Source organism: Argiope bruennichi, chromosome 11 (genome assembly GCF_947563725.1).
Source record: "Argiope bruennichi chromosome 11, qqArgBrue1.1, whole genome shotgun sequence".
Lineage (NCBI taxonomy): Eukaryota > Metazoa > Arthropoda > Arachnida > Araneae > Araneidae > Argiope > Argiope bruennichi.
In genome coordinates this window covers 100720306-100733638 of record NC_079161.1, presented here as the reverse complement: position 1 = coordinate 100733638, position 13333 = coordinate 100720306, and the positions used below count along the sequence as shown (strand labels likewise).

General features: G+C 31.8%; 1 protein-coding gene across 1 annotated transcript in view; it reads left to right on the top strand.

Annotated features, from left to right (window-relative positions):
• The window catches only part of LOC129956814 (nectin-2-like), a 125455-nt gene that overhangs the window by 96564 nt on the left and 15558 nt on the right, over positions 1 to 13333 (top strand). Inside the window, exon 3 of the mRNA XM_056068762.1 lies at positions 4911 to 5021. Coding sequence (XP_055924737.1) covers positions 4911 to 5021 — 111 coding nt within the window. The remainder of the gene's footprint in view (positions 1 to 4910; positions 5022 to 13333) is intronic.

The window sequence follows — 13333 nt, the reverse complement described above, 5'->3', positions numbered from 1 at the left end:
ACCGTAGATAATATAATGAAAGGTGAAGCAATAAAAAACAATTTAAAATTCCACTTTACACTTTGTAATTTATAATATGAATGATATTTTCCACCGTGAAAGGTAGATAGATATTTATTATTGGAAAATGAGCAGATAATCAATGAATTGGCCATCAAGTTTTAAAATTCAAGTTCATTTAGGGTTAAGAAGATAGGCTTAAGAATCATTGATGTATGCCTTAAAACAGAATACATTTTATAAATCTATTACATTTTGAGAAAGAATCCCATGATATCACCTTAATAATAAAACAAACATTAGTTAAAACGAAGTTAAACATCATTATTAAACTAAATATCAAGGTTTAAAGGCATTACAACAACAGTTGATATAAATGCGATAATCAAAAGGATTTTAACTCACTTGTAAATGAAATGAAGAAAACAGAAATCATTGTAATGGTGAAAAAAATAAATCTAACACCAATATTTGGATAAAACTCCACATTTCACGAAATTGAACACAAGTTTATGGCAGAAACGTTATATTTGGCATTTAAACTAAAATGTTATATTTTTGTAAATAATGGAATTGTATATTTCCTCATACATTCAAATTACCAATTGTGTTTATATATATAATGATATTTTAATTCTAATTTCAATTTAATTAATTTCCAAGATTTTATCTTAATTTAGCCCATAGTACATTCTAAAAATATTATCTTATTTTGTGATCCAATTCCACTTTCGGTTTAATTAATTCCTTTGTAAAAATAATGAGCCATCAATACTATGTATCGAGTGAAAGTTATATTTTCATTGACCTTCTCAAGGTCAACACATGTATTGAATTGGCGCGTGGCCGGAAATCCCATCGTATTTAAGACTAGTGATCATCTTATATAAGACTTATATATACTTATATAACCCCATCTTATATAAGACTAGTGAAGACTAGTTCGTTCCTTTTTTTTTACTTCTGCTGTTGTGTCGCACTGCGTCTGCTTGTAAATAAATTCATTTCCCGATAGAGATATTAAAGAGAGAATAAAAAGAGAATTAAAAATACAAAGTCTCTTCACTGTTTGTCCAACCTGCAATCTGCTTCAAACAAAATAATGTTACACACACACACACACACACACACACACACACACACACACACACACACACACACACACACACACACACACACACACACACACACACACACACACACACACACACACACACACACACACACACACACATATATATATATAATATTTAGAATCAGCTATTTGCCATTAGAGTAGCTGCAGTGGAATGATGACAAATAAAAAGTCTCCAAAGATCGGGTCCGACGAATGAAAGGTTTAAATAAAACGCAATTTATTAAGAGGGGGAAAAAAAGGAAATATTTGCAGTTATTATGAACAACTTGTTAATACATTTACCGTCATTATAGGTCCTGAGACAACATTTAACCTCTGTCACCCTAAGAGAACAGAACAGGAAATAAGAATATGACTCCCAAAACCTTGAAAAAAAATATTACAGACATAGTGACACGTATTTATACCATGTCTAAATTTTTATAATTACATATTAGCTACGGTTATCGGGTTGACTAAATGTCAGATGCGATCCTGATTAAATAGCTATATGTTTATAGACAAGTGAAGTGATTTATCCAAACTAATGACGCACAATAGCAGGTTCAAAGAGCTTTGCCTCATTTTAGAATAAAGTAGGGGAGACAAAAGAATTTGGAATTTAAAATTTTGAAATAACCTTAATGCCGAGATTTCCTAACAGATTGCATTTTTGTTCTTAAAATCCTTCAAATAAAATTCTACTTGTCCCAGCATGCATATCAAGATAGTTTAAAGCTACAATATGAAATCTGTCAAAGGGTTTCCAATCCATCATTCGTACTGTCTAAGGTATATGCACTTGATATTTCAAACAACGCAACTAACTATTGCTCGTTTCAGTATACTGAGACAACCACTTTCCACTTCTCGAAGATTCTATATCACTAAGGGGTGATACGCGGAAGGATGGGCGCATTTCTGGAATTCTTTGTCCTTCTTTGTCCTTCATTCCCATCCTATTTGATATCTTTTCGCTCATTTTTTTTTCATGAACTTGAGAATAGTGAACTTGAGACTCGTGCCGTTTCTCACCATTTTATTTTATTTTATTTTAATTTAGTCTGCGAATAATGCGAGTTTACTTTATTGTTAAATGTAAACATCTCTTCCTTTCATTTTTTCTCTCACGCGCTTTGATGAATTAAATCCATCCTAACGCATGCGCAAAAGCGCGGATAGTTTTAGAATCCATTGGCAAACAATAGATAAAGGAATTTTAGATCTAGGAGTCAACATTTTGAATCTCCGTCAAATTTTCGCACTAATAGGCCAAAGAAAAGGAATAAAAAAGGCATCATAAATTTATTTCTCTTTATTTAATAGAAACGCTCCACGTTTTGAATACATTTGAGAAATCAATGAAAAATCATTTCCTCTAGTTAGTTATCATAATATCATTTTTATTAAAGATATATTAAATGTTTTATAACTCTTTGAAAAACTAATGACTATCAAAATGATAACATATTTTATTAAAATCAAAAACTTAATGTTTATTTTTTTTTCTTTATGGAAATTATTTTAAAATAATAATTAAAAAAACATTTAAATGTTAAGAGCCCTGATATTATGTACACAGTTCTAAATACTACAATGATAATAAATTTCAAATTTGTCATCGGAGTGAATCATAAAAATTAAACTGACATTTTATTTAATTTCAATCAAAAATAATTCATTCTTTGGAAATATTTAATGGCATGAATGGAAATAGGAAATGGAAAACAATAGAATCCTGCTTTGTAGATAGAAACTATGTTTCTATTTTTCAGTGAAGGTACTGAATCTTTATTTTCTAGTCATATATTCGTTCTAAATTATTCAAATATTTTTTGACATACGCTATTTTTGCAGATTTGAATGAAGAATTTAGTCTTTTTTTCTTGTTTTTTTCTTAGTACAGATACATTCTATTTTAAATAAAATTCTACATTCTGAAAGGATATTTTTTGACGAAAATATGCTTTTGAAAGAACAACCGAATTGTTTCTTTAATGCACTACGAAATGGAGTAATTTATTAAAATATATATTTTGATAATACTTTATAAATGTATATTTGATGCATAAATATAAATTAAGTGATTCACAATCATACGGAAATACTATAATATTCGTCTAAAATTATTGCTTTTGATTTGTGTTGCCATTTTTTTTTTCAAATACTTTTGTGCATTTAATATCTCATATGTGAATGCTCTAAAAATTAATTCTAAAATATAGACGATTAATGCCTTTGCTTTTTGAGTAACATACTTCACTTAAATGATTGCATCAGTGCTTGTATTGGCGCTTCTTAAAAGCTTCAATGAAAGGAATTCGTGATTTTAGAATATAAATGAATATCTTCGAAAAACAGATGAAAGCATTCGTTCTGTATGCTACCACATATCATCAAAACATTGGCATTTATCTTGTATTAGTGCAATCGTCTTCGCTGTTACGCTAAATTTGTTGCAATAGCAATTTTGCCTTCGTGAGATTGTAGATATACTGCAGAATAATTAAATCTGAAATTTAAGTTTCCATTCGCAGCTAATAATTGTCGAAATGCCCATTTAATATTCCAATTACTCTGCATTGGGACTGATCATTGTTAAATAAGAGATTATGCAAATTAATAAACTTCAATTGTGCATTTCGGCTAGTATAACTATATGACTACTCATGGCGAATAAAGGAAAACTACTGAAATTCTAAAAGGAACAATTCTTTTTTACTCAATTATTTGAAAAATAAAGAAATTCACATATTTATTTCTTCGATTCAATTCCTCGTAAAAAAATTGCTTAAAAGTTTCTCTGTGTATTATCAAAAGGTTAAAGTCTTTGAAACCAATTCTTTTCCCGTAGAAGTCTCTGACACTAAATTTGTATACCTTTTAGCATTGCTTTTAGCCAATTGACTGTTTTTGACGAGTGTACTCGTCATAGAAAAAGTAGAATATTTTGCATTACGATGAATTTATTCATCAAGTGTAATAAGTAATGTATAGTAATTAGATTAGTTTAGAAAGATTAATAGGAGTAATAATAATTTAGATACGCATTTTCAGAAAAGTTCGAAACAGTCAATGGTTAAGAGCATGAAATAATGGAAACAGATGAGTGCTCATTAAAGTTTATAATTTTAAAGGTCATGTATTATCTATAAATTGATTGATGAGGTTTACGATACTTAAGATGTAAGCATAGTGTAAGGCTGACTTAGATATACGAAAATTGCGTTTATTTGTGACTTGAGAAGACAATAAACGTCATTATAAAATGGCGTTTCACAATTTTTATTCTTCACAAATTTAATTATACTTAAAATAAAATCTCTGTTAAATATTAATTCATGTGTAAAATTTTTTCTTTTGTGTTTGTGGAAAATACATTCACTCAAAATATATTTTTGTGCCACATTAAAATGTCAATGATTTTCATATTAATATGTTTATAAAATATATTATATATATTCCAATAAATATTATTCTATTTATAAAATTTCTGAGAAGTGAATATATAAAATTTTATACATACATTACTAATACATTTATTATTCACATGAGTATTTTTTTTGAATGTATAAAAGAATGTAAAGAATGTAACCGACATTTTCCCCCGTTGGCAGTTGAAATGCTCCTTTAATGGGTTAGAGCGCATGGTTGATGATTAAATAAATAATTAATAGTAATATATTGGTCATTCATGCATGGTGTTATTATTGTATAAAATATTAATATATTTAAAAAATTTCTGAGACGCTCAGGTAAGAATATCGAAAATAATCGTCCGTTTCTTTTCCAGTGCCTCCTAAAAAGCCGATCATCACGGATCAAAACGGAGAGATATTGGAGAGCCTGATTGGCCCTTACAACGAAGGGGACAATCTGCATCTCATATGTGAAGCGGAAGAAGGTGAGTTGAAAAGAAATTTTAAGCTAAAGAAAGTTTTTTAATCAGTTTTTTTTCCATTCATCATTGTGAAATTTTAAGCATATTTTATGCCAGCTATTTTCAACCTTTTTGGTTGTGTGGAGAAACTCTGAATGAAAAATATTGTGGGACTCCATTTGTTAACAGTGCAAGTAAAAAAAAAAAAAAATATCAACATGTAATACACACACATACATGTACAGAATATTTAAACCAGCTGGAGTTGGTTTCCTAAACTTTCTCGCATACTCTGTATTAAATTTGCCATACCAGAGAAAGCCTTACATGACACTGGCGTACAATAGTTACGAAATAATAACTTTTGGCGTAAATTTATGTCTTTATGGAATCTCTCATGTCATCCTTGGCAATTTATTTGACGATTAATCTCTGGCGTGAGATGAATAGTATCCAAAAATCAAATTTCTTTTTTAGACACATTTTTTCTCTACTGATTAAAATAAATAATTTAACACAAAAATCCAGTTCCAATGACAAAATTCCGTACAAATTTGATGTATTTAAGCCATTGCATTTATGAATTATCGCATTTGCTTGTTTCTGAAAGTACAGATCTGACATACAGTCAACCCCGTGTTAAATTTGGCTCAAACGTTGACGCATGTCAACATTAGAGATATCAAATCTGTGTACCGAATTTTTTCTATCTAGCTATCTTTGTTTTATAACTATCGTGTTAACATAAATTCGAAACGCCGGGCAGACGGGCTTCCTTTAAACATGAAATAAACGTCAAAATTTGATAGAAATTTGTAGATTAGATGTAAAGATTGCTAACCAAATTTCAATCGTCTAGCTCAAACCATTTTTTGAGTTTTGAGGTTGCGAGACAAACGGACACTCGCCAAAATGAGTATTTCGAACTCAGGGAGTTTTTAAACGTTGAGATTCGTCAATTTCTAATTTTTTTACTATTACTATGTTTTCGTTATACAATGTATATCAGAAAGTAAAAAAAGAAAAAAAGTGTTTATTTCCATAAATATTCTACGCATTTTCAATACAAAGTTTCATTCAATATGATAAGCAATTGCATGAATGCATTTTGAATTCGTGATGGTTGATAATAAAAGGTAATGCAAAGTATAATATAATAAACGAATAATCTATAAAGTATTATTATTCTACGGTACTTTTCCGTTAGCTGAACACAAATCTCGCCAATTATGAACCAAACACTAGCCAAGTCGAAAGAAATTTGGTGGAATTCTATATTATTTGGCGATTTTCCGCTTGCGCCCGGCAAACGGAAAAGTACTATTATGCGTTCTTAATATTACAAAAACACGATGAAGTACGTCATTCTGAACAGGCTCTAATAGGTATGAGCAGGATCGCATAAATTACGATGACCCTCTAGAGATATTATATTCGATCCGCAAAAATAACTTTAAGAACATAAAGCTAATTATATTTTGCTTCAGGTAATATCAAAATGAATGCAAGTTTAATAACTGAAAATTCAAGAATTAATTCGAAATCTAAAATTTTATATATAATGATTCTATTAGTTATAATTAATAAATTAATTTTGGGACACTGACATTTGAGACAAAACTTTTCCACTCTTCTGAAAATCGATCGCGTTATGAAGTTTTGATGTTCATTATTTTTAGACCCAATAACTGCCACCTCGAGAGAGCAGAGTAAGCTGATTGGCTGACTTTCTTTCAGGAGCAGTGGAAAAATTTACAAGTCTAAAATACCGATATTCACATTTTCATCAATCAGAATTAGTTTTAAATATACAAAAGGGTAAAATTTTTATTTAAATTTTAACTATGACCTGAATACATTTTTTAAAGTTATGTTTATTGAATGAAGTTAAACAACAATAATTTTTACCCTGTTTTAAACATTTTTTTCAACTCAATATACGTGCCTATCTTTTATGGTTTAAATTTCTACGATTGAATTACATTTGTATCAAATTCTCTGTATAAATTTAGAGTGAATATAAGAACGATTAGCAAGAAAATATTTCAGTTCTTATGAATTTAATGTGTAGTATATTTCATCATCAGAGGTAACAAGATTCTAACAAATATATGCATCATAATTTTATCCATGGAACATATATAGTTGGTTTATCTTAACATGATCTAGTTATATAGTCTGTTTATCTTAACATATCCTTGGAGCCACGGCCGCCTGATGGTAAGCCTTCGGAATCGGAAGGCTTCAGGGTCGTGACCCAATACCACTGAAGAATCGTCGTTTAAGCGGGCTTAGTGCATGCCAAATCCGTCGAGGCGAAACGTCCTCCCACTGGTGTGGTATGGAGTTAGGAGAAGGAGTGCCAGCTCAGGTGCCATTCTCATCATTTGGCCGTGGTTCAAAAATGACAAGGTCCGTCCCAAAATAGCGCTAGTGTTGCTTTAATACGGGACATTAATATATCTAAACTTAACATAACTATTTATATAAATCTCAAAACTGTAAATATTTACATCCTTAATAATTTTTGTTACTTAATACATCGATTACAATACTGCCTTGAATGAAAGCCAAAAATCTTTCGGCACAGAATAAAAAATATATATATATATATTTATCAGATGAATATTGATTTTCAGTTTCGTGATGAATGAGTTCCCTTCAGACTCATAAATTCTCACAGGCACTTTGCTCGAGTTTCCACCAATCATTTTTATGTTTATTTTTTTATGTGATTGCCTGCCATCATCTTAAACTAATTTGCGGTTTTTTCTTCAAACAGACAACCTATACCTAGCGTATAATCCCAAGACGCTCTTCGGGTTGAAGTTGGGTGGTGGAATATAACTGAAGTTATTATAACCCTCTGTAGAGTAACAAAAACAGAAATATTTGGTTATTGTCATAGTGGAGCTAAGGGTTAATCGTAAACGAAAGTATATGCTTATAGCAATCAGGATTTCGATTTTTGATAAATAAGTGTGATAACTTTATACGCTGATAGAAGTATAGAAACAATCAGAAGTTGGTTTCGTGTTAAAAAATAAATGTAGTTATTTACTTATACTTTGCATAAAATTTTAATTTTGTATATCGAGGAGTACTTTTACGTCACCGCTGTCCTGTCATTATTTTAACTATTCATTTACTTTTCACTAAATGCATTGGGGGGGGGGGGAGGTCGATTTATTGCTGGATTCGGATTGTTGAGCGAGAACGATTACAATAACTTGCCTTGCTTGATCTTACTGCTACTCCCATCAAAATATTATTAAATTTCAAAATCTGATGGACATGAAATCATACTTTTCTAGAAATTCTATTTAAGTTCTGTTCATTGGGCTGTCATTTTCACAATTCTCCTTACATGGCGTCTCACTCAAAATTTGAACTTTAATACCAAACAGTAAATGATTTAATTTCAAATTACCAATGCTGCGACACCATTGAATTATTTCTTATTCACGAATGTGTCGCACCTGTGACATCACAGTTCTTACGTAAGAGATCATTTGAAGGAATGTGATGCGGCGTTCTCTGATGGGTCTGTCATCACATCACTATATGATGTTTCATCAGAATTTTACTGCAGCATGATCGGATGGTAAAAACAATGCTGCGTAGTTGCATTGTGTTAATAAAGTGATTGTTACTTGTAAGAAATGAGCATATTTTATTCCAATATTCAGAGCATAAGAAATTTGCTGAGTCAGTAAGTTACAATTGAAACAACCAAATTATTTTCTTGTTGAATCAAAATATTGTTATAATATTTCCAAGGATGAGAAATTAAGCTACTTAACATTCTACTATTTTTCATAACCACTAAATATTTTCATAATGTTTGTAAAATGTTAGAAAAATATCGTTCACTAAGTCAATTAAAAATGTATTGCATTATAATAAACCAGCTGGGTAACCTCCCTAAAAGTATCTCGCATATTCTCTAATAAAGGAGCTATCCTCATCCCTTGAAAAAAAATTGGGGACCTTGGATAAGGCAGAAAATGTCCTGCATGACATTGAAATACAATAGTTACTAAATATTAAGATTTGGTTTAAATTTAGCATTCTTACTGAATCTATCTTGGGATCCTTGGCGACTTTTTTTGGCTCTAAATCCTTGGCATGAGGTTAATAGTGCCCAAAACTCGAATTTGTGTTTCAAACGCGTTTATTTCGGATTGACATTAAAATTTGACAAGGATCTATAATTGCTCTCAAAAAATCACATACAAAATATGATATATTTAAGTCGTTTTGTTTTAAACTATATTTTCGATATTTCTAAAGCTTTTAGAATTTTAAGATTATGTCACACTCATTCTTTTATGCTATAATACTGTTACGAATCTGTGAGGCGGCTTCCCAGCATAGTAGGTTCCATAGGAGATTCCGGAGCTTGGCGACAAACTTGGCGACCATTTGGCGACGAATTTGGCGAGTTTGGCGCCAAATACCCGAAACATCGTGAATTTTCCCGTTCTGTCCAGTAGGAACGGAGTTACGCCTCGAACGTTCCTGATTGGCTGAGAGGCTCCTAGCCCAAACTCCTGAGACCTATAAAAGGAAGCACCCGCAGCTGCCGAGCGAGCGGTGAATTGAGGAGAAGTTGGAAGCGACAGAGCAGAGCAGGGTAGAGTGAACCAGTGTCGTAGTGGTGAGTCGAGCGGTGAATTGAGAAGAAGTTGGAAGCGGCAGAGCAAAGTAGTGGTGAACCGTCGGTGAATTGGGTCGTGAACCAGATCGAAGAGAGTAGTCGGGATCGACGGGGAAGAACGAGTCTTCCAGAGATAAGCGGAGCAGCGACGGAGTGAAGCTAGTGCTGAACTAAGCTGTGTGCTACTGTCTGCGGTAGATTCTTGTTGTATGCTGCACGTCTCGGCTGAAGATAATCGTCTTCTGTGCTGTCCTGTGCGTCTTCGTGTAAATAAACGTCGTTATTTTATTTTCTACTGCCGCCTGGTGATTGAGCGTTCTTCATACCATATAACTTCCACTATCCAAACGAACCATGGGAAAATTTAGTAACAATATGTTCCGAATTTCTCAAGAAAATGCACCCACCTTTCGCTTCCTTAAAATTCTAATAAAAAAGTTTAAGATGTCATTTGCACCTCCCAAAATATGTTTGTGTCAAACAAATATAGATCTCCAGGCCTAGCCCCTGCTCTCACACATGCGCACATTCTTCTTTATAATCAGTTGCGATTCTAATTCAATTTATATTAGACTGTTATTGCTATGTGTTAATGTCTAGCATGTATTCTTAAAAATAAAAGACATGCTACTTTGGAATATGAAGTATTTATTTTCTATCGTCAAATTCAACTTTCTATTTATTATGCTTAGAGTTTCAATTTTCCGATACATCTAACGCAATTGATTTATTCATTTAAACCAGTAAAAAAATACTTCAATGTTGCAGAAGTTTCTTTTTGTAAAATTGTGAATTGAAATGTAGATTTTTTTAGAAAAAAATTATTTAACTTATAAAACCGACTCAAAACTCTCTTGTTCTTCATCACGCATTATATAATCAGATATTTTCAAACTAATGAATTATGCACAATTTGTGATATAATTTGTCTAAAAATATCTGCAAGTTTCTTGCGTTACAATTCTATTTTCTACTCATTGATTTGTAAATTTCCATTATTTTTGTCTTTGTTTCAAATTCACCAGATGCTCATATTTTTATTCAATGAAACTATACAAATCGTAGTAAGTCAATTAATTGTAAATTTGTATAGCTTTTTACAACTTCAAAAAAAAAAAAAACATTTCGTTTACAGACCATTTGGCTACTTTTTTTTTTTTTTTTTTTTTTTTTACATTTTCTTGGTTAAATAAAATTCCAAATGAAAAATTGGGGGGGGAGGGAAATGTTACGAATCTGCAATGTTGCTTCTCAGCACAGTTACTTCCATCATAGGAAAGTTAGTTTTGCGATCAGCTCTATTGGACGCTGATCCGATGCCAGATAAATGATCCCAGGGCTCGGTGATAACCTTGAGCATTTGGCGACAAAAGGGATGATACTGGAGCCGTCACGAATTCTGGCGACAGTACAAATAGGAGACGAATCATGTTGACTATTTCAGAACATTCTATGGTGTTCCGGAGGCTATAAAAGATTACGACTGTCCAAGCCGGAATCAGTCGTAATGTTAGTGTGTGCTGAGTCAGCGACACATTATTTGTATCATTCCAGCGAAGAGTGAGTGGAACTCAAGCGATTAGTGGGTTGAGAATTGGGCCGTGAGCTGAGTCTTGGAGACAAGTATTGAAACAGCATCGAGTCGTGTGTTGAGTAGCCAGTCATGTAAGTAGTGAGTCGTTAGTTGGGTACAGCTAAAGCGAGGATACAATGGAGAACAGCAGACGTCTGGAGATATCTTAGGAAATAGCTATTTGGATTCTCCCTCCCTGATGAGTTCTGCCTAGCCGCTTTGTGCGCTGTTGTAATTGCTTATTACCAATTACTATTTGCTGGCCGCTGTCTGTTGTAAACGTTACTGTTTATTGTTTGTGTACTTTTCGGCTGTGTTTAATCGCATTGTCGTATGGTGTGTATTCTCGCCTTCGTGCTAACAAACGGTGTTATTTGTTATCGAGGCCTGTTGACTAAGTCACCATACACCCACTATAGCGAACCCATTGACTTTACGGATTTAGTGGAAATATTTCTGTAACAATATAATTAAAAACTTTAGAATATATGTTTGGAATATTAATTACGTGGGAGTCCATTTCATTCTATTAATATATTTCCCGTTAGATTATCTATTGTGAGAAATCGAGAGTAGTTCATTGAACATGTGCATCATAATACAATGAATTTTCTTTGTTGCACTTTAACATTTACGTATATTCTAAATTTATATTTAAATTAAAACGAGAAAAAATTTTCACAATTCTAATACTTTCATATAATCCATATATTATCTCAATTTTCTTCTTATAATAATACCTCGGATTTCTAACCGAATCTATGCGTACGTTTTATTAGCAAATATAAAATTATACTATATAATACATATATTGCTTAACTATACAATATACATAACTATACTAACTATACATAAAAGGTTTAAAATGAATGGAAGAACTATCTTCAACGAATTAATTTCAGTTCATTATGTATTTATTACATAAATAAAGCAAAATATCATTAATGGGTTGGTCAATTTTATACTTAAGCAGATAAGATTGATTTTTTTTTACATGAATAACGTTTACATGAATAACATGAATGACATGAATAAACTCAATTTTGTGCTGCAATATTTTTGGAAGTTATAGCGAAAAAACGCCAAACGTTTGCTTAATTTTTAATTAAGTAAAATTCTAATTAAAAATTCAAAAAAGAGGTCTGAGGTGCACATTCCTAACCTCCAGGGTATACATGTACCAAATTTTGTAACTGTAGGTCAAACAGTCTGGCCTGTAAAGAGCCAACACATTGATCTTTATTATAAATATAGATAAAGACTAAAGAACAAGAAATAATTAAAATAAAAACAATTCTTTTACGAATTTTTAAAAAAAAAAATCGAAATTCTAATATGCAAACAAAAAAAAAGTCTTGTGAAAAATTTATTTGTTGTAATTTGACTTACCAATAAAACAGTTTTTGTTTCAACAACGAAAAAAATAGACAAAAAAAAAAAAAAACAACGTAACAGTTCCTTGCCAGAAAGACCGCATTTTAATTGATTGCTTTTTCGAGTCATGATTAAACGTTCTTCAATCAATTTATACGTTTCCATTGGTAGCAATACTTTTGTCATTGCCACTGTGTGAGGAGTTCGGAAAAGATTTCCAAAAAGCGAACGTGAATTTTGGTCTTTAAATGAAACATTCTCTTCATTCATAATGAAACAAGATAGCCATTTCAAATTACAAACGATATTTACAAAATTACACTGGTGGAAAAAAAAATTCCCAACACCAAGAAAGATTTGTGTTAGGTAAACACAATTTGGTAGGCGTGTTTTTACATCTGAAAGATGACATCGATTCAAATTTCACGCTTCGCGCATCAATATGGCGCTAGTAGTCTCACTCAGAATTTGCATATCGGTTTGCTTTAAATCTTGATTCACAAGAATGTCTTTAAGAAGATGAAGAAGCCATTATCAACAGCTCTCCGAATCTGAACGAGGTCGTGTAATAGGGCTATGAGAATGTGGATTTTCTTCTCGTGATGTTGTAGAAAGTCTTGGCCGAAATGTATCCATTGTGAATGATTGTTGAAAGCAGTGGTCAAAGGATAGTATTACCTCAAGAAGACCGGATTCCGGGTGGTTACGTGGCACTACTGAGAGGGAACA